The 26,828-nt window shown below is 33.9% G+C and overlaps 3 protein-coding genes across 3 annotated transcripts in view; 1 reads left to right on the forward strand and 2 right to left on the reverse strand.

Annotated features, from left to right (window-relative positions):
* LOC108358447 (BTB/POZ domain-containing protein 1-like) overlaps nt 1–5,396 on the reverse strand; it is an 11,008-nt gene extending 5,612 nt beyond the window's left edge. Inside the window, exons 1-2 of the mRNA XM_017609775.1 lie at nt 5,230–5,396; nt 6–1,062 (exon numbers count right to left, since the gene is read on the reverse strand). Of these exons, the coding sequence (XP_017465264.1) occupies nt 6–1,062 (1,057 nt within the window). The 5' untranslated portion in view covers nt 5,230–5,396. The remainder of the gene's footprint in view (nt 1–5; nt 1,063–5,229) is intronic.
* Nucleotides 1–19,239, forward strand: part of LOC108358466 (uncharacterized) — a 29,061-nt gene extending 9,822 nt beyond the window's left edge. Inside the window, exon 2 of the mRNA XM_017609828.1 lies at nt 17,694–19,239. Coding sequence (XP_017465317.1) covers nt 17,696–18,871 — 1,176 coding nt within the window. The 5' untranslated portion in view covers nt 17,694–17,695 and the 3' untranslated portion in view covers nt 18,872–19,239. The remainder of the gene's footprint in view (nt 1–17,693) is intronic.
* A 1,156-nt stretch (nt 19,240–20,395) lies between these two features.
* On the reverse strand, nt 20,396–25,617 carry SmydA-6 (SET and MYND domain containing, arthropod-specific, member 6). The gene is made up of 5 exons (XM_017609826.1): nt 25,428–25,617; nt 24,351–24,479; nt 22,353–22,896; nt 21,018–21,668; nt 20,396–20,640 (listed from the first exon to the last, which is right to left on the reverse strand). Exons 1-5 carry the CDS (start codon nt 25,478–25,480, stop codon nt 20,488–20,490), a joined length of 1,530 nt encoding a protein of 509 aa, XP_017465315.1. The 5' UTR covers nt 25,481–25,617; the 3' UTR covers nt 20,396–20,487.
* Between the last annotated feature and the right edge of the window lie 1,211 nt (nt 25,618–26,828).

Consider the following 26,828-nt stretch of genomic DNA (forward strand, 5'->3'; position numbering starts at 1 on the left):
ATTGCCCTCTTGATCACTCACTTCATCACTTCTTTCATTAGCGGATGCTAAAATTTCAATATGCAAATTTTCACTGTACTCGCTGGGTAGCTTGAACGCGTAATGTGCCAGTGGTGATAGGCGACTGTAAATGATGAGACCATGCAATGCAATAAAACGATTGCATTTGACAAACACGGTCCATTCATGTGTATCCTGGTCGACAGTGAAGGGCCGGCATGCCTTAAAATAGCTACGTTCGATAGAATTACAGGTTTGTCGCTGTGGCGTTTTTAGCTTCAATACTTCGCATTCCTCATCACTGTAGGCAGGCAATTGCAGATCATTGATGATTACTGCACAATCTTCTTGCTGCAATCCTAATTCATGGCATTCCTGCTGGCACCACTCGTAAACGAACCACAACACTTGCTTTCTAGTCTTCGCGCAATTATTAGCTGCAATTATTGCCTTGACGCATTCCTTGGATACATGCACATAGTGACTCTTATGCGATGTCATAAATTGTGGATTGTTGAGACAGCAGCGGTTAAAGAAAGACATGCATACCTCCAGCAGATCACGCAGATCCATGCAGACGCAAAGCTCCAGCGCAGGTAGAATATTTGTGTAACGTAATTTGCGCGCTATCGTCAATAAGCAAGTGTTCGTCAGGTCAGTGATTAAATATTTCTCAGCGCAATAGTATAGCTCAATAGCCTCTTCTAGCGAAAGGGACACCGGCATGACACCGGCGTAAATAAAATTTAGAAGCATTTGAAAAGTTTCGGCGCCAATGTCCAAAATCTCAATTTCTTTTTGTTGCTCGCGTATTGGACCATAGAACATGGCCTCGAAAACTGGACTGGCTGTGGATAATATTAATTTGTGACATTTTAGTTGTGCACCGCCAATGTGAAATACGCAGTCGTAGTATTTCTCAGAGCGTAGTAATTGTTCGAATCGGCGATTAAATTGTGCATTCATTGTAGCGTTATCTAAGAGCTGAAAGGCCAGTTGCGCGGCTTTGGTCTGAGGCGAATGCACTGGTTGCGATAAGCTCGATGGGAATATTGAATACATCTGGAAAGAGAAAATATCATTTATTAAATTAATGCTGCAAACAATTGATAAGTGCTTGCATGAAACTTTGTATTATTGAATTACTGTTAAAAGTAATAAAATGTATGATAATTATATGTTTGAGGGCTGCAAATATGCCTAAATCTCAAGAATTTTTCTTACAGTTTTTTTCTAAATGAACATTTTAATTCAGAAGTGGAATATAGACTCGTAGGGCCGTTAACTTACATATATTTTTTGAAGTATAGTTACAAAAAATCCGAAAACCGATCCGAAAACGGAAAAAAGTCGACGAAAACCGGATTTTTGCCCGTTTACCGATTCCGTTTCCGGATACTTTAATGGTCCGTTTTCCCAATAAAGTGTGCGACAGAAAAGTATGTACAGAAAAGTACCGAAAATGGTGGTGAAAAGGATACGTTTTCGGCTGTTTTTTCTGAAATTTTTCTGATTGGATTTTTGGTTCAATACGCTTTCCTTCTGCACTTCAAAGATACTTTTTCATGGTTCAAAAGAAATAAAATCAAATTAGGAAGCGCTTGACGGATTTGGAACCCGGCACCTTCTGGAAGCTAACAAATAGCGGCACACTCCTCTGCACACTTAGCCACTGCCGACAACGCATGCATGCTTTCAAATGTTTAGCTTGAGCAAATAAAATACAATTATTGCTTTCAAATGACATCATCTTTTTCGAATGTTTTCCGTATACGTAAATTGATGATGACTGTAGGAGTTTTGTTGTATGCGTTTTCGGATACAGAAATTTGAGTTAAACTGCACTGTCGGCAAAATTTACGTTTCTTTGCTGGCTGGGTGAGCATGTACATACATACATACACATGTATGTATAACTAGTACAACGCCTGCAGATTTATTTTGAAAATCAGTTCGTCCATCCGAGCAACTAATTCGTTTAATTATAGACGGGTTTCGCAAACGTGTCCCATCGAAGAAATAATTGCCTTCAGTAAGTGGCATAATGTAAACAGGGAGCTGTCCCTACAACACCTGTTGCTGATCTTGATGCACTGCTGCACTTGCCGTCACTTTGTATCTTAATACGTAGGGAAGCCTTAAAGGCCACCTGCAGACTAAAAAGAAATAGATGTTGATATAACACCGAGTGGGGCGAGGTAGAAGTTGCTGACGTCAGAGATCGGAGCACTTGCGTCTTTTCAATGCCACAGGGTAGAACGCCACCAATACATATGTTGAAGAGGTTCTATAAGGTTGAGTTTCCTGAGGCTGAATGCTGGTTTAATTTCAACACTGAGTTCGGACTCAAATATTATCGAATCTTTATTGATACTCCAAAACTGACTCCAGGTCAGGAATGAGCATAAGCTTCACATTTCCTCATTCAAATATATGGACCACGTGGTGAAAAATAGATGGAGGAGAATAGGTTTACGTGTCTGTAGTGACAGCCAAGCTTGAGGCATTTACCAGCCAACTACTTCCAAACTAGTTCGGCAGTGCAAGTCTCGACTAAATTATGTTGGTAAACATATCGAGCTTGTTTTACTTTGTGTGCCAGGTTATTCGGGGGGTTGGCTCAAACCAATCATTCCTCGTCAATAACCAGTTATAGCACATCCTCCTTCGGCCATCGAAGTCACCATCAGCAACTGGGTGCATCCTTCGCTCAGAAATAACTGAGAGGCCTTGAGGGGCTGCCGGTGGGCAAAACTCATGTTGCGTTTAATCTCAGAACATCTATCTAGTTATTTCCCTGCAGGAAATTTGTTTTAGTTTGAAAGTAATTTATAAACTACTTTATTTTAAATGATAACTAATCGAAATTCTCACTATTTTACCTGCAACGAACTCATTTATTTAATATGGCGATGTCCCAGGAAAAAGTCAATTGCTTTTTCCTGCATGTATTTTCAACCACTTTAAAATGAATTTGGCTTGAACAACTTCAAGCTCAGTATGTTTCGTTTGAATACTCAGGGGAGTACGGCGGACCTTTTTTTCTGGTACACTCTAATGTACATATCGCACACCGTCTTCAAAAGAGTCACAACTCAAAATAAACTATAAAACTATTTCGCAGCACATGCTAATCATATAGGCAAGGGCGACTTTACCTTAGGTTTTTTTTTTAACAAATTATAACAAAAATTTGCTCCAGCTTTTGCTGAGATGTAAATAAAGGCTCTGTGTACATTTTTAGCGCATAATTTCAAAAATGCCAAATTTAGAGTTGTAACTCTTTTGAAGATGGTGTGCGATATGTATATACATACATACGTATGCATGTGGGTATGCATGTTCGTTCAATAAAATCAACGTTTGTTTACATTAGAACAAAATGTGCAAACAGCTTTTCAAAAAATTACTGAAGCGCGTTTAAGCTGTGTCACTATGTACATATCTATTTACGCGCGCTTATGTCGCCTTTTGTTTATTTATCTACAATCAATTAGAGGAATATAAAACATGAAAATCAAGGCAGATCTGATTTGTCATCGTCGTTTGCCGGCATGGGTTTTGGGCGAGTGGCTTATGCATTGATTGATCTAAAGGGGGAATTCGCGAGAGTAGAATAACACAGAACTGGTTTGTAAAAAAGAATAAAACGTATTAAACAAATAATAATAGTAATAAGCACAAAAATGTGAGATGCAAAATGCGTAGAAAAATCTGAACATAAAAATATCAAATTCGAAAAAGAATAAAATAAAAGCAGTAAATATAAAAGTGGTTATTAAAATTAATCATTCCTTCTATTTGTGTCTCTTAAACCGTAAAAAATTCTTAAAATTCAACTAGCACTATAACTTTCTACTTCAAAATCACAACAAGAAGTACATACACACATTGTACATACTACGTACTAAGTACAGTAATGGCAGAAAAAGAATATAACTATCAGCATTAAAGCCTTATTAGCCGCTTCAATACCGATCGATAGAATTTCAAAAATAACAGCAGCACACACATTCACATGCATGCTTATGTGCACTACAACAGTGCTCGTCAAACTTTTGAGTGTGACGGACCGGCTGCAGTTTTTCTATTACGTCGGGGACCGGTACCTTTTTTTATTGATTATTTTTCGTTTACGATCATCTCATATATGTATTAAAATTTGTTTAAATGAATTTCTTTATTAGCCGGGTGTCTATATATGACCTATTACCATTTAATGATAGCAGATATTAACGATTTTTTATGAATGTTTAACAAATTTAAGTTGTTTTTATTATACAAGTTGTATATACATAGCCTCATTAAACAGTAATATAAAACCTCACAAATGTAATAACTGTAAAGTTATAATAATAAGACATATTATAAGCACGTCAAGTTTTATTAAAATTATATTCATTCCTTGTAAAGTTACGAAAGTCGATGTTTACTAATGCGAGAGGTGAGCCTGTTTATTATTTACAAGCTTATCAAGTCGTGGCTCAATTGTGGACAGTGCGACACGCAATGGAGAACTAATATTTAAACTGTTCCTGTACTTTGTCTTAATAATACTCATGGTTGAAAACCCAGTCTCACAAAGGTAAGATGAAGAAAATGGGAGTAGAGCTTTCAGAGCAATTTCAGCAAGTTCCGGGTATTCTGCTTTGACATGAATCCAAAATCCCTTTGCGGACCGGCGACTTATGGCTTACGGACCGGCACCGGTCCGCGGACCACCACTTTGACGAGCACTGCACTACTATACTCGTATGTAGGTTTGGTGATACTTATATACATATATACATATGTATGTATGTATGTAAAAAAAAAAAAAAATTAATAAAAAAACCAACAAATCCATCCACTTCATCCAGCACCCAGTTTTAGTTGGATTTTGCAAATAATTCTATAATATCGCCAAAACCACTTGTATTGGTTTTTTATGCATTTTTTTTATTACACTTGAGAATTTGTTACGTAAATGTCAACGCTTTTATTCACTTTAGTGTACATAGAATATACATATGTACATATGTAGGTAACTATATATAAAATATCGTGGAAAATTGCTCTTGACCGATATCTCATTTTTGTATCACGTACATACATACATATGAACATATGTACATACATATCTAAAGATCAGCAGCTGATCTTGTGTTTATATTCTTAATATTCTATTAGCTTTTGTTTACACGCATTTACGAGTATTTACCTTAACAAATTCACCTTAATTTTATTTACCTTTTGAGTTATCGTCACAGTACTTGGATGTACCAAATATGTATTTAATTTAGTTAATTGCTTTTCTCGTTTATGTTCTCTACTCTTATTTTTTTTCGAAATATTCCAAAAGTTGTGTGATTAAAATCTTCAAGTCGATTTTCACAAACCTTACACCTCAACGACTCATCTACGATTAAATGATTTGTAAAATTCTGAGACTTTTACTGTGCTCACGCTTTCGAATGTCGATTATGTGAGCAAAGCATTTCATCGGTCTGCGCCGGTTGCGAGCGTAACAAATGCCACCACTCACCTTACTTGAATATGCAGTAGGAATAGAGAGACTGACGATAGTTCGCATGACTGCTACATTTCATTGCGGTCAGCTCCTTTTTCTTTCAAACTTAAAGTCCTATTTGATCGAAATGCTACCATCCGAGGTTATTTTCATCTAACGCCATTGTATTGGCAAGGGCACCATCAAAAATAATCGGCGCGCACCAGTATCTACCCAGTAGGAAAAGTAGTAATGAATTACATGCGTGATAAATAATGTAAAGCTTTTAGATTCTATTTGATTAATATCTAATCAGCATTCCAATGTATCCAGGGCCTTTGATGGCCATTGTTATTGCTCGATACATCGATGTCTTTTTACATCTCTAGATTTTCACGCGATTGCTACTATACGTTTTGCGGATTAAGAGTGCAAGAAAATTCGTGGAGTGGAAACCATATATAAAAAACTTTGGGAGTATATATAAAATTTAGTGAGTGCTTTATATTATAAGTTATTATTAGTAGTAGTATTAAGCTAAAAGTTATATTTCGTGTTTGTTACATATGTATGTACATTAGGGTGGCCAGATGCGCTGATTTAATCAGTACATGTGCTGATTTTTTTCTATTGTACTGATTTTTAAGAGCCCTAAATCAGTACGCAAAATCTACTGATTTTTTGAGTTTGTACTGATTTTTACATTTAATATATACTTTTGTAAATTGGTGTGATTGACATTTACTTGAGGTTTACAGGTTCAAAACAATGGTTTTTGACAACTCATACTTGTGAGCAGATTGAAAGCATTAATTAAATTTAAACCATTATTAAAAAGATGCCAGCTTGCAATTGTTTCGTTTCCTAGGATTTCGCAAAATAACAAACTATTTGGATTCAACCCAACCCTATTTGCAATCACACAGGATTTACAGGAAAAGCTGGTTTCGCCATTAATAAATCTTATGAAAGGTGGTGGTGAGTTATTCATATATTAAGTACACTGAGAAGATGACAATAAGAGATAATCTTTTGATTATAATTAAACATCCACTGAGAAATCGGCTGTCAGTATTTCAAACTTAAGACGACTACTGCTACGGTGCAATGTAAGTTCTAAAAATTTGGAAAAGGTGCAAACTACCGACTCTTGGATATGATATATGTAGCTTCACTTTGATTTTTGATGTTCGACCACCTGTAATTTTACTTGCACATACACATTTCACACTATTAAATTTCATTCGTAATAGAGAATGTTAAACTATTTTGGTCTTCCATCGAATTCTTTTATAACCTGCAACGGTATAATGAGATAAATAAAATAAAAAAATTTTCACTAATACCACAACTAAAACACGGTTTACATCACGTCAGATACGATCGATTTGCGTTCCATCAACTATTGTGTCGATTGAAATTATTCAAAGGACCATTTCCTTCCTTCGATAAAAGTGAATTTGGAAAATATTTTAAAATTCCTTCAACGTGCACCAAAACGTTTTCTTCACTTGTAACCGATGGAGTGTCGGTATCTTTTTCGATGGAAAAGAAAATACAAAATGAAACCAAAGGCAAAAAAAGAAACCTGAAACCAAATGAAACCGATTGTGAAGGTAATCTAATAAAAATACGTGGAACAAAATACGACAACAAGATTGGGCTAGATCCTGGGTGTCGGCTCATTTTAGCTGGCATCCAGAACCATGTTCCTGTGAAAATCAAAAATTCGTACTATCAACACCTTTCTGGTTTCTATTCTCGCAAAATAAAACTACATAAATACACGAAAGATTTCACCACAAAATCAGAATTGTCTGCGAATTCGTCAAATTTTAAAGAATATTAAGGGTATTCATCAAGCCTTATAAATGCATTGTAAACCGTATAAACTTATAATTATGTAAACCTTATAAATGAACTGTCAAAATTTGTATGGAAACTCGTTTACACATTTCTGATAAATTTATCCAGCGATTTCACTGAATAAACTTGATAAACTGAAGACAATGCAACTCTGTCGCAACTCTAGCTATGTTTTCTTAGGCAATAATCGGGATCCGCATACAAATTTTGCACGCAAATTCAACAACGATATGATCCTGATAGAGATCTGGTTCAATTATTATCCCGTCTGTTTGTTTTGTTTCACTGATAATTCGCAAAGTTTGGTAGCCGTGACAAATGAATTCATACACAAACAGACATTCTGCCATTGTTTCTTATAACTTGCTTCAAATAAATAGCCTTTATGTTATATGTACATTTATTTAAATAGATATCTCGTAAATATAATTTTTTCCAATTTAGTGAGGTAGTTTCTATAATTTCTTTATCCCCGTGCTAGTAGTATAAAGTTAGTGACACTGCGCTTTATAACCAAAGAAAACACGCCTATTGTCGCATGTGTAAACGAAAAGAGAGTGTGGGTCGTTCATGTAACAGAGTGCATAAACTTATAAGATTATCTGCTTGATAAAGTTATCGGTTTAGATGAATACCACTATTGTAAATTTGAACTTGAAATTCTGGAGCAAAAACAAAAAATATTCTCGCAAAGAAAGGTGGCTCGGCTGAAGCTGAAGAAATACATTTGCCGACAAAAAGCCTGCAACAAAATTGCGCAACAACTGGTACCAAACAAAGAAGAGAAAACGTTAATCTGCATCGGATCAACAGAGTTTGCTTCAAACTCACAAATGCGCGGATATCGGCGTACAAATCGGTTATTAATCGCAGCACTAAAACAACGTCAAGCAGATATTCTGATGGTTAATGAATTCAGAACAACCAAACTTTGCGCAAAATATTACAACGTAAACCTGACGTCCAAATCGCCACACATGTACCAGTTTTGTCCAAACTGCCGTACAGGCTGGAGTCGCGACGTCAATGCTGGGAAAAACATTCTGTATCTGGGAGAATTTATCATTAACCAAGAACAAAAACACGACAATTTTCACAAATAAGATGTCATTATTTCATTTATGGCGAAAAATATGTACATCTGACTGGCAACAGTTTAAGTGCGCTTAGAAAAGAGATGGACTTAATGACATACTAATTAAGAGATTGCGTAGAAAAATAAATTTGACTTAAAGAAATAAATGTTGCGTAATATATTACGTAATATATATATATATATATATATATATATATTACCAAATTCAAACTTGAAAAGGAATCAATGTGATTTTTGGTTAATATTAACAATACCTTGGTTGATGTTTTCAACAATGATTTGGTAATATTAACCACACTTTAGTTTACATTAACCAAACTTTTTATTGTCGATTTTTTTCGTTTTAATGGGCTTATGTTCTGCACTTCACATATGCTTTTTCATAATTCGGAGACACAAAACAAACATTTTTATTATCATTTTAACAAGTTGCCTTTGCAGATATTTGAAACCGCATCTTCTGAATGTTCCCAGCAAACATTGAGGTTAGTTGCCGATAAGAGAATGATTGGAGAACTAGCCACATTCTCCAATCTCAAACGTTAGAGAACGACTCGAAAAACTATCGAGAATCATAGCGATCTCAACAAAAATGGGACATATGTAGTTCTCGACTCGAGAAAATATTAATTCTCTAATCGAATTCGTTTGTTGATCTCTAATAGGATTCGATTCGAATGTAAATTTCAAAATGCGATTTTGCTTTATTAAATAAAACGCTTTGTTTGTAATATTTGTATTAACTGTATTTGCATTAAAATAATAATGAATTATTTGAACTTAAAGATAATTTATTATTCATTCAGTTGGAATATTGCTTATTTACATTTATTTGAATTTGCGTTGTTTCTCTTATCGTTCTCGAATCGAATTATAATGTAGTTATCTAACTTCGTCATCAACTCGAGACCGATTAGAGAAGTACCCTAGTCATCATGTGGAAATTCAAATTTCTCTAACGTTAGAGACTGTGTTTGCTGGGTTAGCGAATAACAGCAAGCATCTCTGAACTCTCAGCTACAGCCGCTTTATAAATCTACCTTCAAATGTTCAACTTGAAAAACAAAAAAAAAAATTTATAAAAATTATGTGCCGCGCTGACGGCATTCGTACTCTCGAACCCGCTGGAAGCCAACAAATAACAGCAACCACCTCTGCTCGTTCAGCCACTGCCATACATATGAATTTGTTCTCAAATGCCAACTTGAATCACATTTCTTACAATCGGCTTATTAACCATGAAAAAATCAAGCCATAACTTGGTTGAAAAAACCATTGTGCTTTTGGCTCAGTGCAGCTATCCCCTCGCTATTGTCGTCAAATTGCCGCTGAGCTGTTCCTTGCGGCCAGCGTTGCCACTTGAGATATTTTAAGGTACCAAAAAGACTACCAAATCAGTTTGCAAACTACCAAAACATTTTTTATCAATAAAACGAGATTTTATTAAATTTACAGGTTTTGCAGATTAACAGTAGGTATAAATTAAAATACCAAATAATATGGTTTACTGTGCTACAGTTGGTTATCCATTCATGCAATACTTGAAGTTTACATAAAATAAATGCGGGCATTTAAATAAATTAATTAACGTATCGTATAAAAAACAGTTATAAGCATTGTATATAGTTTTGATATTAATTCAATTCATATCAAACATTTTGATGTATAAAACAACAAATTCAGACATTTTATGCGTTTAAATAAAAGTTAGGTTGTTCACACTTGCTTGGTTATCGGGTTATCTGGTTATGTGGTTATATTTTTTATTCAGTTTACAACAATAAAATACACTACAGAATAATAATTTTTAACCAGATAACCTGATAACCAAGCAAGTGTAAACAACCTAAGTATCAAAAATATTGTACACAAAACGTTTGTAAAAAAAAACGTACCGTGTATATCGAGCCCTAACCGCCAAAATAACGTAAGCGACACTTTTTTCAAAATTTTCCTTTTGATGCAGAAATATTCCTAGAGCATCTAGATGCATTTCTGCATCAAAAAGAAAATTTTGAAAAAAATGTCGCTTACGTTATTTTGGCGGTTAGGGCTCGATATATATCGACATATTTTCCAAATTTTATTTTTGATGCAGAAATATTCCTAGAGCATCTTCAAAAGCTATAATTAGAAACTAAAAATTATATTTCGGGCATTCCAAAGTGACGGGTGGGATATTTTAACTCGCTTTTGCTCAAACTTTTAGTAAATTCTCTTTAACCGTTGATTTGACAAGTGTCAAACTATTAACACTTGAAGTCAGATATCAGTTTAATACGAAACTGATAAAGTATAAAATTTAATCATATAATTTGAACAGAAACTTAACATTTTCCAAGCGTGACGGGTGGGACAACGATGACACCCGCTTCTCTGAGTTATTGGATTCGTTTCCCAATTTTAGACACACTATAAATATTTCGTTTATAGCGGCTCTCTCGAATATACTTAGTAGCATGATAAAAATATAGCAAGGTAGAACCGTTCTCTCAATTTGTCGGCCATGATTTTTTTTTTAAGTTTGCCAACATTTTAAAATCATATAAAAGTGAAAATAAAAAAATGAAATTGTTCGAAATTTNTTGTTCGAAATTGTTGTTGCTTGAGATTGAAAATGAAAATGTGTGTGTGAGTTTGTGAGTAAATTTAAAAATTAAATTGTTTGGAAACGTCAAGAATTTTAAAAGTGACTCTCAGCGGTTCTACCTTACTATATTTTTATCATGCTTAGTAGAATGTTAAGAACCATTGTATGCTTTACTGTCATTATTATATTTTAATATTAAAAAAAAAAAAACTTTTTTTTGCTTGGGACGGGTGGGACAACATTTTGTGACGGGTGGGACGAGTTACCTTTGAGGACACAGCTCGTGAGTAAAATGAACACTGCTGATTTGATGTGAATATTTATTACATGTTTAGTAGGGGAACCTCATTTAAAAATCGGAAACTTAAGAATTTGTATGTTACGTTAAAAAAATACATATACACCTATAACTTCTTACCATAAATGTGTTTTTCTAATAACTTACCACCATTGTAAAGCTCATGAATTGTTATTTCTTTTTGGTTAATTATTTTTGGCATTGCCACCTTTAGTAGATGAGGAATGCCTTGAAAACTTGATGCCAGCATATTACAGTATGTTATATAGGCATTTATAACAATAAAAAATATATTATATATGCAATTATAGCAACAAAAAAATCTATTTCAATAGATTTATTCTACCTGCTTTACTGTTTTGTTTAGATGTAAACACAATTTATTTATTTCTTTTTATTTATCTGAGGTGTCGTCTTCGCTGAAATGGACGATTTTTTTGAGAAAAGGCTTCATTCGCTTTCAGACTAAAACTGTTAAAAACCCACAACCGACTGAAAATTAATGAAAATATTATCACGGATAAAAAAAATCTCTTATGTTAATCAAACTCTTCATTTACCAACAGTTAGTAGAATCTAATCAGCGAACATTTTTCAATCTCTCCTACACCGTCACATGTCAGTGTTCTTGACAAACATTCTCATTAGTTGAATGGACTCCCTGATCAGAGAACTGGTCGAAACGTTTCAGCATATGGACAGCAAGTTGATCGTAAATGCTGACCATGCGATTTAAGCTCAATGAATTAAGCGTATGTGAATATTTTTGTTTGCATGTACATATGTATGTATGTATCTAAGATTGTATAAAGCAAATTCAGTTTTATTTCAGCTGTAACTTATTTTGAGTTTATTACTTTTCGCACGTGTTCGTTATATTTTAATTTTATGTCGAATAATGCCTCTTGATGTTAATGTACAAATAACTATGTATTTTTGTACTCAGGTCTTAAACCTTTTAACAAATTTTGTCACTAATGTGAGATATGCATATCTAAGTACATATATTGCAAATGAGTGAGGTTTCTATTTTTTTTTTTTGTAGATTGGCGCTTACGCATATGTTAGTGTTTGGCCGAGTTTCTCCTCCGTTTTGTGGCGTGCGCCTTGATGTTGCCACACAAAGGGGAGGGACCTACAGTTTTACGCTGACTCCGAACGGCGATTGTGTTTTTGTGAGAAGCTGTTTTTCATGGCAGAAATACACTCGGAGGTTTGCCATTGCCTGCCGAGTGGCGACACCCACAGGTTATACCATCCAGCACGCAAGTAACGCATTGAATCGTGCAGTTTACCTGGCGGGTTTGAAGAACATACACCGCGAAGCACCCGCATCCGCAACCACTACCCAATGCGAAAACAACCCTAGGCTCAACTTGTGGATGAGTTAAAATATGCTGATTATTTAGGTTCAACTTATTACCCAATGCATAGTTGCCCACTAACATTTATCAACAATAAAATGTAGTAAATTTAATACAGCACACTTTTTCAGGACAGCGAAATATTTCTCGATATGACCAAGAATTTATAAATTCATTCTTTTCATAATTTTATTTCTCCCGTTTTTATTTGTTTCAAACAACCTTGAACTATGCGCTGGCGCAACGTTCGTAGTCATCCTGACATGCATACGTTTAGTATTTCATTTTCTCAATTTCTTTTGGTATTATTTTTGTACCTGCACGAGCACAACTATCTACATACATTCCAAAGTCAGACTTACCATAACCAGCAGCAAGTAATAGCTGCAATGAGCCAAAGTATCGAGCTAAAATAAAAAAGTCAGTGACTCGGGCAGAAGAGCGTTGCGAATGATAGGTGGAAAGGAGTTACGATGGCAGCATCTCTGTAAGCTAATACCTTCTTTATTTATGTAGGTACATATGTACATACAGTCAGCGTCAAAAATATGCATGCCCTGACGTTTTGACGAATTTATTTACTTATATTTTCCATAATTAATGGATAGGACAGTGTTATCAATTTTTATGGATATCACATCCATAGTGTTTTCTCCGTGTTCCAATTCCTCTTTTTTACCTCCCTTTTATTAGCTCGGGATGTAACTATGTAATATTGATGCGCCTAAAAGATGCAGCGATTTCTGTTCTCAAGTTACATACCTGATGACAGTACGAATGGCAATTATAATAGGGAGGTTTTAGTTTTTTAAACTATAATTTTGTATAAAAATATAGTGCATTCACATCAAAAACCACAAGAACAAATTTTTTCAATTATATATAAATAGAACTCGAGGGAAACTGCACGAAATACCAAGAAATTTTCAGCGAAATTTTAAATTTTTCAATTCGATTTCTTTAAACAAATTTCAGTATGCAGTTGTGTAGCCCATGCAATTTTAGTGCAAGTTAAAAGTCGCTAAAGATTACCGTTGATTTTTGAGTATTTGTCTTTTGTTGAGGGTGTTGCGCATTTCCTTTCATATAACACATGAACACAATAATTTTTATATGAATGAAGGTACGCAACACCCTCGGAGAAAAAAATTATCAAATCTCAACGGTAATTTTTGGCGACTTGAAACTTTTCACTTCACTAAAAAATTTTTCTAAGAAATCGAATTAGAAAATTTCGATGAAAACTTCTTGGTATTCCTTGCAGTTTCCCTCGAGTTCTGTATGAAAGTGAAAGAATTGATTTTTGTGGTTTTTGATGTGAGTGCCCTATATTTTTATACAAAAAAAAAAATTGGTATGGAAAATATAAGTAAATAAAATCGTCAAAACGTCAGGGCATGCATATTTTTGACGCTGACTGTATGTACATATGTACATAAATATAGAGGATATTAGCTTTCACAGACGTTCTGTATGAAATTAAAAAAAAAAATGATTCTGGGGTTTTTTGTCATTGAATAAACTATATTTTTATATAGAAATAAGAAAAATTTGGTATGGCAAATATAAATACATAGATAAAGTCGTCAAAACGTCTGGGTATAAACATTTTTGACGTTTACTGTATATGTGTATTTATGCATTTATGTTTGTGGCATTTTAAGCGAAACAGGATTTGTTCATATCTTAAAGACTTCTTCCAGCTGATTTGTTTCGTTATTACTTACTGTTTATAAACTGAAATGTCGTTAAAACATGCAATTGTTAAACGCTTAGGACCCATCAAATGGGGGCGCTGCATAGTGTGTCGTTTTCATATTAATACCTTATGAACAGAGCTGAGTAGGTGTACTCGCTACGCACAAAAGAAGTGAAACTTCATAGGAAACATTTTGTCTTGTTGTTTCTGTCTTTGTTTGTGTCTTGCCGTTGTCTTTCTTTATCTTGATATTTACCTTTGTCCTTATTTTATCTTTATCTTATTATTTATTTACATCTGCATTTCCATCCTGTCCTTAATTTTATTTTTTCTGTATTTTTGTATTTGACTTTGTCTTTGTCGTTGCCTTTGACAGCGTCTTTGCCTTTGTCATTATCCTAATATTTTTGTTTTATCATTTATCATTTTATTATCGTAATATTTATCATTTATCATTTCTCTTTGTCTATATTCTTGTATTTTCCGTTGCCTTGTATCTCCCGGCCCAGTGGTGTTCAACGCAATCATATTGCATCTTGAACGAGGCGCTAAATATTTAACACAAACATCTCCGAACTCGATTAGGAAGATCCAATACAAAATCCGCACTACTAATGACTTTACTGAGCCCCCCCCTAACTTTCAAATTTTACTTATATATATAAAATAGTACCCTGAAATGCCAGCTTAATAGGGTCGAGCCTCCCCCCCCTAAATTTCATTCTGGCTACGCCGATGAGTATATCGATGCCAGGTGGTATTTAGGTGGTGATGAGGAGATGAACCTCGGTCGGATTTTTCTGGATCGTCCATTGTGTGATGGTTCTTAACTTCGGAATTTGAATGGTTTTTTTAATTTATCCTTTAAATGCTTAGTGCCGAGTATTTTTGTTTACAAAATCCTGCATCGATTCAGCTGATATATAACACTTTCGATGTCTCAAAGTGTGCCACTTTTTCATATCGGTGAATTAAGCCAATCAAGCCAACTAGCGTGGAAACGGGTTGTCGACAAAGATGCATGAATTACAGCTCCTTTAAACGTCAAGTCTGTTGTATGTAGTTTGTTGATATGTATTATGTTTTAAGGTCAACATGCGGATGAAGATGACCTTATTTTTCAGTGGATTTCGAAGAATATAAAGGTTTTTAAAATAACATGTTTTTGTGGCAGCAGTAAGTTTGGATGCGAAAGTCGCTATGAAAATTCCTTAGGATTTCCAGTTCACATTAATGATTGAACCTTCTACCTACATATGGGCAATTCCAGCGAAAAGTCTACCGCGTAAAAAATTTAAAAACCTAACTTATTTATAGACCGATATGGCTGCTATTTATAATACATACTGGTTATGTAAACAGAAACATTTTTGTCAAAAATTGTCTCGTTAGGTGGCGCCAGGGTCGAGATATTTTTCGAAACCATATTTATGCTCTCATTTGTTTCGTATTTGGTATGTTTAGTTGAAACGTAATAAGACATAGACTTGCAAAAAATGGAGTCGCTGGTGGCGCTGATGTCAAAATAAAAAGTACGCTCGACGTAAAATGCATGTTATTTTCCCGTTAAAATTTCTTTCAAGAATAATACCAACAAAACATTTTCAATTAAAATTTTAGTAACGTAACGCCAGGTAACGTCACGTCAGATAATTCAGCTGATTGTACATACAGCATACATATAAATACTTGGAAAACTAACCTTAAACATTTCCAATATTACTACAAAAACTTTTATACAAATAGTCTTGCCCAATTCGCAAAGTTTTGCAATTTCGGAACCGAAGTCAAATTCCACTTGTAATTTTTTTACTAAATAAGGGGACATTTAATTGCTATGCAAATCTAGAAAAACCTTTTTAGAATTTTGACTTTTTAAATTTTTTTTTTTACATTTTGTCATCCGAGCGTCACGTAATGCCAGTTTGGAAATACCCATATGTATCATGATTCAATAATACAAGGTTGTGTAATTTGTGACAGCTAAAATTTGACACTCCTTTATCTAGATTTGTATTTTGGAAGTAGGAGAATGGTGAAGAATGTGATCGCCTTTTGCAAAAACGGTAGTGGAATGGTACTACAAAAAGTACGCAAAGTATACAATTAGAAGTAAAATGTGTATTATTAATTCTATGCGAATTTGCAATATATTTGGTGTTTTAATGGAAATACTAAACAATACATAAAAATATGCATTTTTGATTTAAGTTATTCGTCATTTCCTGGAACAAATCTAGAATACCGACCGTTCAGCTATGCAAAAACGAAAAATGCAGATCAATAGAACTTTTTATGCTCATTTCAACCAAAAAATGAAGACGTTCTAGAAGGTTAAAGTTCAGTTTTTAGATATTTTAAATATTAATATATTATGAACTATATAACCGATTAAAAAACTAATGACCTCACCATAGATTTTTGTATTTTTAAACCAAACCCACTAAAAAACGAACAAATGTTATTTTTTCATGAAATAAGCTTTTTTTGAAAAAAAAACTGCATAATTAATGGTAAAGAAATTTATATTATTTAGAAAGTACAAGTTATTATCTTTAATTCGATATTACATATTTTATCATGATCTACTTTTGGGTTTCAACAATTTAGTGATAATAAAAAATACAAATAAACTTCTTATATCTTCTTTATTTTTTACCTGCCCCAAATAAATTTGGTATCGTTGAAGTCAGCGTAAAAAGTTCTATCAATCGGCATTTTTGGTTATTTTATAGCTAAACGGTCGCTATTCTACACTTGTTCTAGAAGATTACGCAAACGAAGGTGATGCCAACGAATATTTAGTATGAAGAATTTTTGGTTTTACTACTAATATCACTAGAAACTATAGAGTAAGCAACATTCTGCACAAGTAAAGGAGCCGATTTTATGTGTGGGAGCGAGAATACTGTTTTATTACAAAACCTTTCTATTATTGAATCATGCATATGTATATAAATTTGACTCAAAAACTCATAAGTCACGGTGACAGCGTTCAACACATTTAACTTGCTTACAAAAAGTCTTTTGGTAGCTACCAACTACAGGCAACTGTACAGCTTAAGGAAAACTATTAGAGGGTCTGCTAGGACTCAGTAGAAAATCAGGATGGTATAAAGACATGTAGGGATAGGTAAACCTCCTGGACATCGAGATGAGCCTTTGTGCCCTCCGTGCCATTAGGATCGCTTATTTTTTATAAATTTCAGTTTTCCTTAAGTCCTAGGAATAACTAACTGTTCTATCTGACATATGTATTTTACCAATTTACTGTAATCTTCTTTCATTTCAGTTATGCTTGGATTGATTTTACGTCATTTGTACAGTAATAAATTTCTTTTACTCCTCATATTTGTTCTAAATTTACGTGATTTCTTGGAACAACTACACACCTACGAATTCAAGCGTTATCCTCTTGAACAAATTTATAGTAAAAGTCAAATTAAACAGTGTGAAGTGATATTCGAAAGTTTAGAATATGATTACCAATCGAGTACACACAATATTTTTAGCCATTTGTTGGCCAAAACCGGAAGTCGCAGAAAAACTCAGATATTTCGCAGCAAAAGCGGTGTTAACAAAATCATAGCAAAAAGCTATCCGAAAAGTCTGGAATTTATAAAACTTCTCAATTTTCCGCTAAATCGAGAACTATTAAAGAGAGAGTTCCACCTGCAAGCACCGAGCTTAGACTTTCAATTCTGTCCCCATGAAAGCATACAGCGTTTTGTAAACTTTTTCAGCACCACGAGTGGTTACAACGAAACAACGGTTTGGTTGTTTATGCTCACTAATGCGCAGCTGTTCTTGCAACCCTATTTGCAGAAGCATGGCTTTCCAGTGCCGCAAACGTTTGGTATATGTGGATTTACCGCTTATCAAGAGCATGTTGGACAGACGGTGGAGCACTTCTACCCGGCAGATTTTCAAATTAAACTACGAATCGTAAGGCAACTACTTGAGGCAGCTTTAATATTTACAAATGGCTTTGAAGGATATCGCATATATATAACCGATCTGACCTCAGACAATCTAGTTTATAATGTTGAACGTGATAAACTTTATTTCGTTGACTTGAATACAGTGTATATAGTGGATGCGAACAGCACAATTGATAGTGATGGTGTTGATCATCATGACTTAATTGCGTGCGACAATTGTTTTGCATTCGTACCAGATCGTTTGTGTACGAATGGGTTAAGCGATTTGAATGTGCTGGAGTCTTGTCTCTTTATTCGCGAGGACTTGAAAGGGGATCAAACAAAAGGCTTCTTAAAACCAATACCAGCGGAAATGGAGGTGAAATATCCGAATTTGGTGCAGCTACTAGACGAATGTGTCGAAGGTGCGACATATAAAGAAAATTCCAGCGTCAACAACAACAACAACATCGGCAACTACAATATGTCGCGTTTCATGGCAGCTATTAAGTTAATTGAATTGTTAACAAATATTTCAGGTGAAAATTAAGCGATTTACAGTATAAGTGAAAATCCAAAGTGCACTTTTTAATATTAGATATACACTGGCGATCATGTTAGAACTTACCACCACTATTTTTTATTAAAAAAAAATGCGTTAGAATCTCGTACATTAATAAAAAAATATATTTTTACTTAATTTACGAAGTTCTACCTCATTCACAAACAAATGGGGGTAAGTTATATTTATGTACATATCGTTTGTACGAAAGTCCAGTTATTACTCATTTAAATCCTATTAGAACTTAGAAATAACTGCTACAGTATAAAACTAGTTATAATCTTCAATAAAATACAGAGTTTATAAAGAATTTGGAGCTAAAGAACTTGATTTTCTATTAAGTATTTAATCACTCCATAAAGAAACAATAATGTTCTTTTCGCACACCATTTTCAAAAGGCAATAATACAAAAACAGGTATGGCAGTAGTTTTATAGTTAGAAAATATAATAATGAAGAAAAAAATATTTGCATTAATTGGATATACATAAATACTACGAATTGATTTATGCAAAAAATCTACTAAGTTTTTGTTTTTTAGTTGTGCTCCTTTTGAAGAACGTGTGCTATATGTAGGTTTACACTAAATGGATTTAAGGTTATGTTATACTATAAAAAGAAAATGAATGTGAATATCTATTGACAATTGAACAAACTGAATACCGTAAACTTTAAATCGATTATTTTACTGTGCTACTTTATTAAGTTTTTAAATATATCAATGAACTTTTTAATGTTTTTTACTGTTAATACAAATTACAGGGTTATTTTTTTTCTCGAAATCATATTTTGAAAGTTAAAGGTTTCGAGACCTTCAAGACCTTTCTACACCACAATTTTTATCATACTGCCGCTAAATAATTGTTTCACAAATTTTATTATTTTTATTATTGTATGGGTCGAATTCCTAAGTTTGTTTGCTAGGTTGGAGCTGCTTCGGCCGCTTTTGTTTTGTCATATGTGATGAGTTTTGGAACGAATCCCTTTTCGTTCAGAACGAAAAATTACACTAAAGATGGCACAATACCGAAACAGGTTTGTCCCCAAACTAAATTTTTCATGGGATGACGAAAATTCGTTCCAAAACAAAAAATACACCAACCCTTTCTGAAGAACAGAAAAATCATACATAATCAAAAAGAAAAAAAAATTGTTATATCGTATTTTTTTAATTCTTTTTTAAGTTTGTAGCGAACGTAAACTGTTTCTTTCAAGGAGGAAAGTTATAATTTTGCTACAACTTTCTCGATTTTTACATTTAGGAGATTCACTTCTGATTCGCTCCTGATTTTTTTTTTTATTTTTGATTTTTTTTTATATTTGCTTTTTGGTTATTTTTTAATATTCTTTTTATTTTTTATTATTTATGTATGTTTTTTTTTATATTTTTTATTGGCTGATGTCGAACATGCAGAATCCAAAGCAGTTGTTTTTTTGTATCGATTTCATAAATTCTAACTCCAAAGTAACAATATTTTTTTAGTTTAAAATCCTTATTATATTTGCTATTTATGTACATATTTTTATACATAATAAAATTTTATGAAACTAATTTTGTCGTACTTTCGGAAAATTTCTCCAAATTTATCTACATCACTTTCATTTTAGTTTTCATCCAAATACTTAATGTCGTTCTGCAGATCCTTTAGCTCTTTCAACATACTCTTTGTCATTTGACCCTCCGGCGTCTCGGGGGGTTCATAAATTAACATTCGTATTGATTCACGTAGCATCATTTCTATTCGTTTCAAAAGCTCCTGCAAGTTACAAAAATAAAAAACAAAAATAAATTAAATAATAAATACATACATATTACGAAATTCGCCGCTTAATTGCACTTAAAAAATTGCACAAATTTTGTTTCAATTAACCGGAGAATGAATTAAAGGTATATCCCTTTTCGATAGTACATATTATTAACCAATCAACCGGAAGTCAATTAGTACCCATAACGTTTTTCGAACTTATTTAAAATAATACTTAGATTAAACATTTATTGCATTCTGATCTCAGATTTCAATCTCTTATAATCAAATGATAATAATAATTAAAATAAAAAAATAATAGCAGCCAGTTTCGCAAAAGCAATTGAAATTGAGAACACAGGCTATACACTAAAATTCTTGCAACTTACGACAAGCTCCGATTTCTGCAACTCCTTTTCCTCGTATCGCATGCGTTGCAACTCTGCCGATGTATTAGCCATTTCATAGAGTACAATCGCTTTCAACCGCGAAATACCTGGTAGAATAATCTGTAAAACACCAAATATATCCTGACAAAGTCGCACTTTGCGCTCGTAAACCTTCCGGCCCGGCTGCAATGTGAAATTTTGTAGTATGGAGCGCAAAATCGCCGCAATATTTTGCTTGATATCCAGCAATAGGTAGTGATTGGGATGAAAGTAGCGCGTGAGTTTGGCCAGCAAGAGCTCATAACGTGTAATATCATCTTTGGCATGAAACATTTCTTCTTTGGCCCGTTCCACCAGCTGGTCTACAGTATCGACCGGTAGCGTATGCCCACACTGCAGACATTGCCACACCCACGCCTGCTTAGGGAGATTTTTCGATGATTGCTGTTGCGTCTGTGGCTGCGGCTTCTGCACCGCATACTGCTTCCTCATCTGCTTTACAATGAAACCCCCCTCTCGCTTATTCTCGGCACAACGCGCGCACATAAAACTGCTCATATGTGAACCCAGCTCGGTGGGGTCCTCACAGCGTTCACATTTACAGTCGAAATACTTGCCCACCTTTAGCATATTACGCCGCTCGTCGGTGCCCTGAAGCGATAAAATTATTAACTTTATTCTTATACAGTGATGGAAAAATAAATAGGGACACGAAATTTTAGCAAGTTGTTCTTATTTTTCTTTGGTTTACTTAATATTTATTATGTTTTTTACATAACTCATTATCTAACAAAAACGATATAAATTCATATTTCAAACTTTGTGCCAAAATTATAAAAATTCAGCAAAATTGCATTAAAATTTTCAACTTTTATAATCAGATTTTTTAGAATTTTTTTTTAACATGCAGTTTTATAGCCCATTAAATTGTAGTAGAGTAAAGTGCAAGTGTGAATTTTCTAAAAAATTTGGTTGATTTTTGATAAATCTTATTCTTTTTTCCATACAAAAAATAATTTAACATGCTTTGTATCGAAGAAAATTCATTCTACTAAAATTTAATGGGCTATAAAACTACATACTCGAAAAAGTTTTCAAAATCTGATTAAAGAGTTGAAAATTTAGATGCAATTATGCAGAATTTTTATAATTCTTTCATAAAGTTTGAAATAGGTATATATATGGTTTTTGTTAGATAATGAGCTATAATTTTATAAAAAAATAATAAATATTAAATAAACTAAAGGAAAATTGGAAAGATTTAAAAAAAATGTTGTGTCCCTATTTATTTTTCCACCAGTGTATATGTAGGCAATTTAAGATTTAGCAACATACCAACAACACATTTGTGTAGCAATTATAGAGCATTTCTCCTTTGCTCACATCACGCGTGACAAACATTTTCAGCTGATAACTTTCATCGATACATGACTGAACATTCGATATACAACTGTGCGCTAAGAGTGCTGCACGCGGATAGATGCCACGTAACTGGCCTTCATCCGGCGCTCGTACCTCGAAACAGTTAACATCAACGATGGCCAGAAGTTTTTGCAGCAGTGTTACATCTATGGACTTTCCATCTTTCAGATATTTTGTCAAACCTGCGTTAAGTATGGGCTCGACGACGCCTTTTTGCGAATCTTTCCAAATTTCAGTGTTGCGCCGTTCTTCTAAATGCGCCTCCATTTGTAATAATTGCTCATAGTATGCAGCATTTGCTGGATTTTCGCGCAGAAGTAAACTTTTGAGAAGTCCATACGTGTTAGGATTTTCCCTGAGCAAGTCTATGCGTAACTTTTCCATGTCGGCAAGTAAATGGCAGTCGTATTCATTGTGTGATGTACAATTGTCGCAGAGTAGAAAGACTTGGCAGGTGCTGATACGAATTAGACTTTTATTAGCAGCTTTCGAAAGTTAGGTTAGATGAATCTATTTAAAATTTTAAATCTACTGGGTATAAACTCGAATGCAAGTAGATGCTTAACACTATACCGTCTTATGGTTTAATCATTCATTAACTACGAAAACTGAACCTGGCTTAGCATTTTTTCTACTTGTCTAAAGACTGTCAGTTCGGTCCGTTAATAGGAGCTTGAATCATTGAAATGAAGATTAAACTTAAACAACTGTACAACTATGTACAATTTGTGTATAGAACGAAATAAAACGGTGTCCCATATTAAATTTAGATTTTAACATATTAATAAGCATCCTAACCTCCAATCTTCAAACTGTGGCTTAAAACCTAATTCATTAAACTGGAACACAGAAGATAGGCTACAGAACCAAAATGTGGGATAGTACGTCAAATCTGGCTTGGACTACGTCCATTGCCCCCATTCTTATGTAGCGCGCTGAGCTCAGGATGATAATGGAAATCCACGCAGGAAGAATAGGTTTTCCAACAAAGGACTTCTTTCGAATAGTATACGTATAAATACAGTAGTCACGGCAACGAAAACGGGCTGCCTAGCTAAACAATGTCATCACCTGGCACAAATAAAAAGAAATGTTCTTGGCAAAATATACTGCGCTGTTTTGTTCGTTTGGTCCTTCAGAATACCTCGCTTGGCAGCGCCATGAAAGGCATTCTGATGTTTCTAGTAAGCCATCTTACTTAATGGGACGCACAACATCAAGCTCAGCAAGCAGTTCCTACTGCAGAAGCGGTAATTTGCTGAACTAGAGATAATCCTAAAACGTAATGTTTTTCAGATACAACATATTCGTCAACTCTCGTCTCTTGAATGCCGGGGTTGCTTCGTGGTTCGAGTAATATTCAACAAAAGTGGTTTTTCTAAAGAGGTCGCCTCTCAGGAGCGTTCATGAGCGGTATAATATTTTAGGCCCTTTAATTTTTGCGACAACTTTAAAACGCACAGCATGAACTGTAGCAGCAGCTCTGCCTTACACTTTCCACCTACGCCTCCACTTTTACATTTATAAATATTTGTAAAAAAAAAAAAGGCGCTTACACATACATAAGTTAGTGTTGGTCCGAGCTTCTTCTCCGATTTGTGGCGTGCGTCTTGATGTTGTTATACATAGGGGAGGGACCTACAGTTTTACGTCGACCCCGGACGGCGATTGTATTTTTATGAGAACCAGAAATTACATTTTTTATATATTTTTTTTAGCGCGCACTGTTAACCAACACACCACAGCGGCTTGCATTAAAAAGTTTGAAATAATTAGAGGATGCACAAGACTAATAGGAAATATATTATTGGCTCTTATTATATAGTACAGACATTAAGATATTATGACGCTTAATACGACTTGTGAATCCCCTAAATGTTTATTTTCGTTTCCTTATAAATTTATTAATACCTGCAAAATTGTTTAGTTAGTTTCAAGCAATTCGAGCATCGGCTATCGCCATTGAGAGCCAGCAGCAATATTGGCTGTTCTAGCAGACAAGTTTCGCCGGCTTTCATGTCCACTGCTGCGGTGACATATCTGCAAAAAAATATGAAATATGTAAATATTAAGAAATAATAATAAAACTATGTGTTATGTAGCTAGTAACTCAAAAATAGAAAAACAGGGACTCTAAATGGGATTCACATATGTTCATAGTATATGGGGCGTTCCATACCAAAACGGACGAGGTTCACACTTCATCTGTTTGATTTGTTTCAAATTTTTAGAGTTGATGCATAAACGTAAATAATAAGAAAATATGAAATTTGAGCTTTTTAAAAACTTTACAGCACAAAAACAAAAACAAATCGATTTAATAGTTTGCCAAATATCGTGAGAACGGGGCGAGGAAAAAATTGAAAAATAATCACACATCCATACATCAAAGTTCTCTATGAAAAGAAATATTAAAAAAAAAATGTTTACTTGAAAAATTTTTCCCATACATACATACAATTTTTTTTTATAAATAAATTAGGTTTCAAAAATATGCCATCTCAGAAAAAATTAAAAAAAATCACAATGGTAGCTCTGAGTATTGCGCAATATTTAGGTATACTGTTATGGGTTGCACTCTACAATAATTTGAGTTATGAATTTTTTTTACACCGAAGCTGAGTAATCTAGAAATCTACAAATTTTGAAATTTTTATTCGAATTTTTTCGGGTATGCAGTTAGAGAATTTTGATGTGTGTATGTGTGATTTTTTTTTCAAATTTTTACCGCGCCCGTTCTCGAGATATTTGAAAAACTATTAAATCGATTTGTTTTTGTTTTTGCGCTGTAAAGTTTTTAAAAATGTATTAATCAAGCTCAAATTTCAAAGTTATTTATTATTTTTTTTATGCACCAACCCTAAAAAATTTTAAACAAATTAAACGCATGCAGGGTGAACCCCGTCAGTTTTGGTATGGAACGCGCCATATACATCTACATTTGTACATACATAAGTAAAAATTGGATATCGGGTGCTGGCAAAGTACCTTCCCAATTCATCATTGCACTCAATTGTACACTTCTTTGCGAAGTCGTCCATATTTGTAGATTAAATAATTTTTTTTAAGTTAATTTAAGAATTCGCAATTTTGTATTACACAACGCTCAAACTACATTGTCTTAATTGGTTTAGTCTATTCAGTTTTCGCACCGGTAGTTTTTTGCTCCGATATTTTGCAGCTCAGCGCATTATTTATTGCAAATTAAAAAAATGTGATTATGTATTTCTTGTTTCATTTATTTCATTTGTAACAAATGTTTAGCACTCTTTTAACTTAATCGATGTTATCCTAGGACACTTTTATTACATGCTACCAACTATAGTATTAGCCAACTTTTCGCGAGTGCGTTACGTTCCCATCAAGTATGCCCACAAAATGATGGAATAGAAGCGATTTGATGGCACAAGTAATTTGTCTGTTGCAGTTTGTACGCACGATCGTAAATTTAATTTTACAGATGCAATTGTCGTCTGCCAAATTACAATGAACATTTATACATAGCACTTGTATACAGTGGTGGCCAAAACATATGGAACCACGTCTAAGTTTCTAAAATCTACATATGCATATCTTATCAATAGCGTACTATTTCTATAGATTTTTTAAAGAATGATATTAAGTAGTCTCATAAAAATTAGAAATGTTCAAAATTTTCGCTTAAAACATACGCAATTTTAAGTGCTTTTCAAAAGTGACTGAAATACCTGCTGCTTTTGAAGATTTTACTTAAGGTTTATAAAATTAGTAAAATTAAATTATAATGTTGGAAAAAACAATTTTCCGATAAAATTTCAATCGAATATCCTAAAACTAAATTTCAGCAGCATATAAAGCTGAAATAATTGTCAGTGAACGATCGTAGGATCTTCCAAGAAAAAGTACTCACCATACAGACGGTTTTATTATATTTTTTACCTTAAAAAGCTGTTAGTGTCCAGCCTATGTAAAAAATTCGTTTCAGTTCCATATGTTTTGACCTCCACTGTAAGTACATTCATGGGTACATACATATGTAGTATGTTTGTTTGTAACTGCATGCACTGGGTATTAAAATTGGGAGCAGTGTGTTAAATAGAGTAAATTTACATAACATATATATGTATGTATGTAAAGCCACCAGAGGCAACTGTGATTTCGAAGTACTATACCAGTGCCGAAATACATATTTAAGAAACCAACTCTTAACCCTAAGATGCCGTAAAATTAATGTTAAAAATTCTGTACATTCTAGGAAGGCATTTCGAAAAGCTTTCTGCTTCTCACTGAAGGGGGACCAGGACTAGCAATTTGTAAAACCTCGTTGAAAAGTGCATCATGACGCAGCTTTATGCTTTATGCTCCACTTTCTCTGCAAAAGTAAGGAACGACTAATGGTCTATGTGCGAT

The sequence above is a fragment of the Rhagoletis zephyria genome, unplaced genomic scaffold (genome assembly GCF_001687245.7).
Source record: "Rhagoletis zephyria isolate East Lansing unplaced genomic scaffold, Rhagoletis_zephyria_1.1 Rzeph_scaffold_00257, whole genome shotgun sequence".
Lineage (NCBI taxonomy): Eukaryota > Metazoa > Arthropoda > Insecta > Diptera > Tephritidae > Rhagoletis > Rhagoletis zephyria.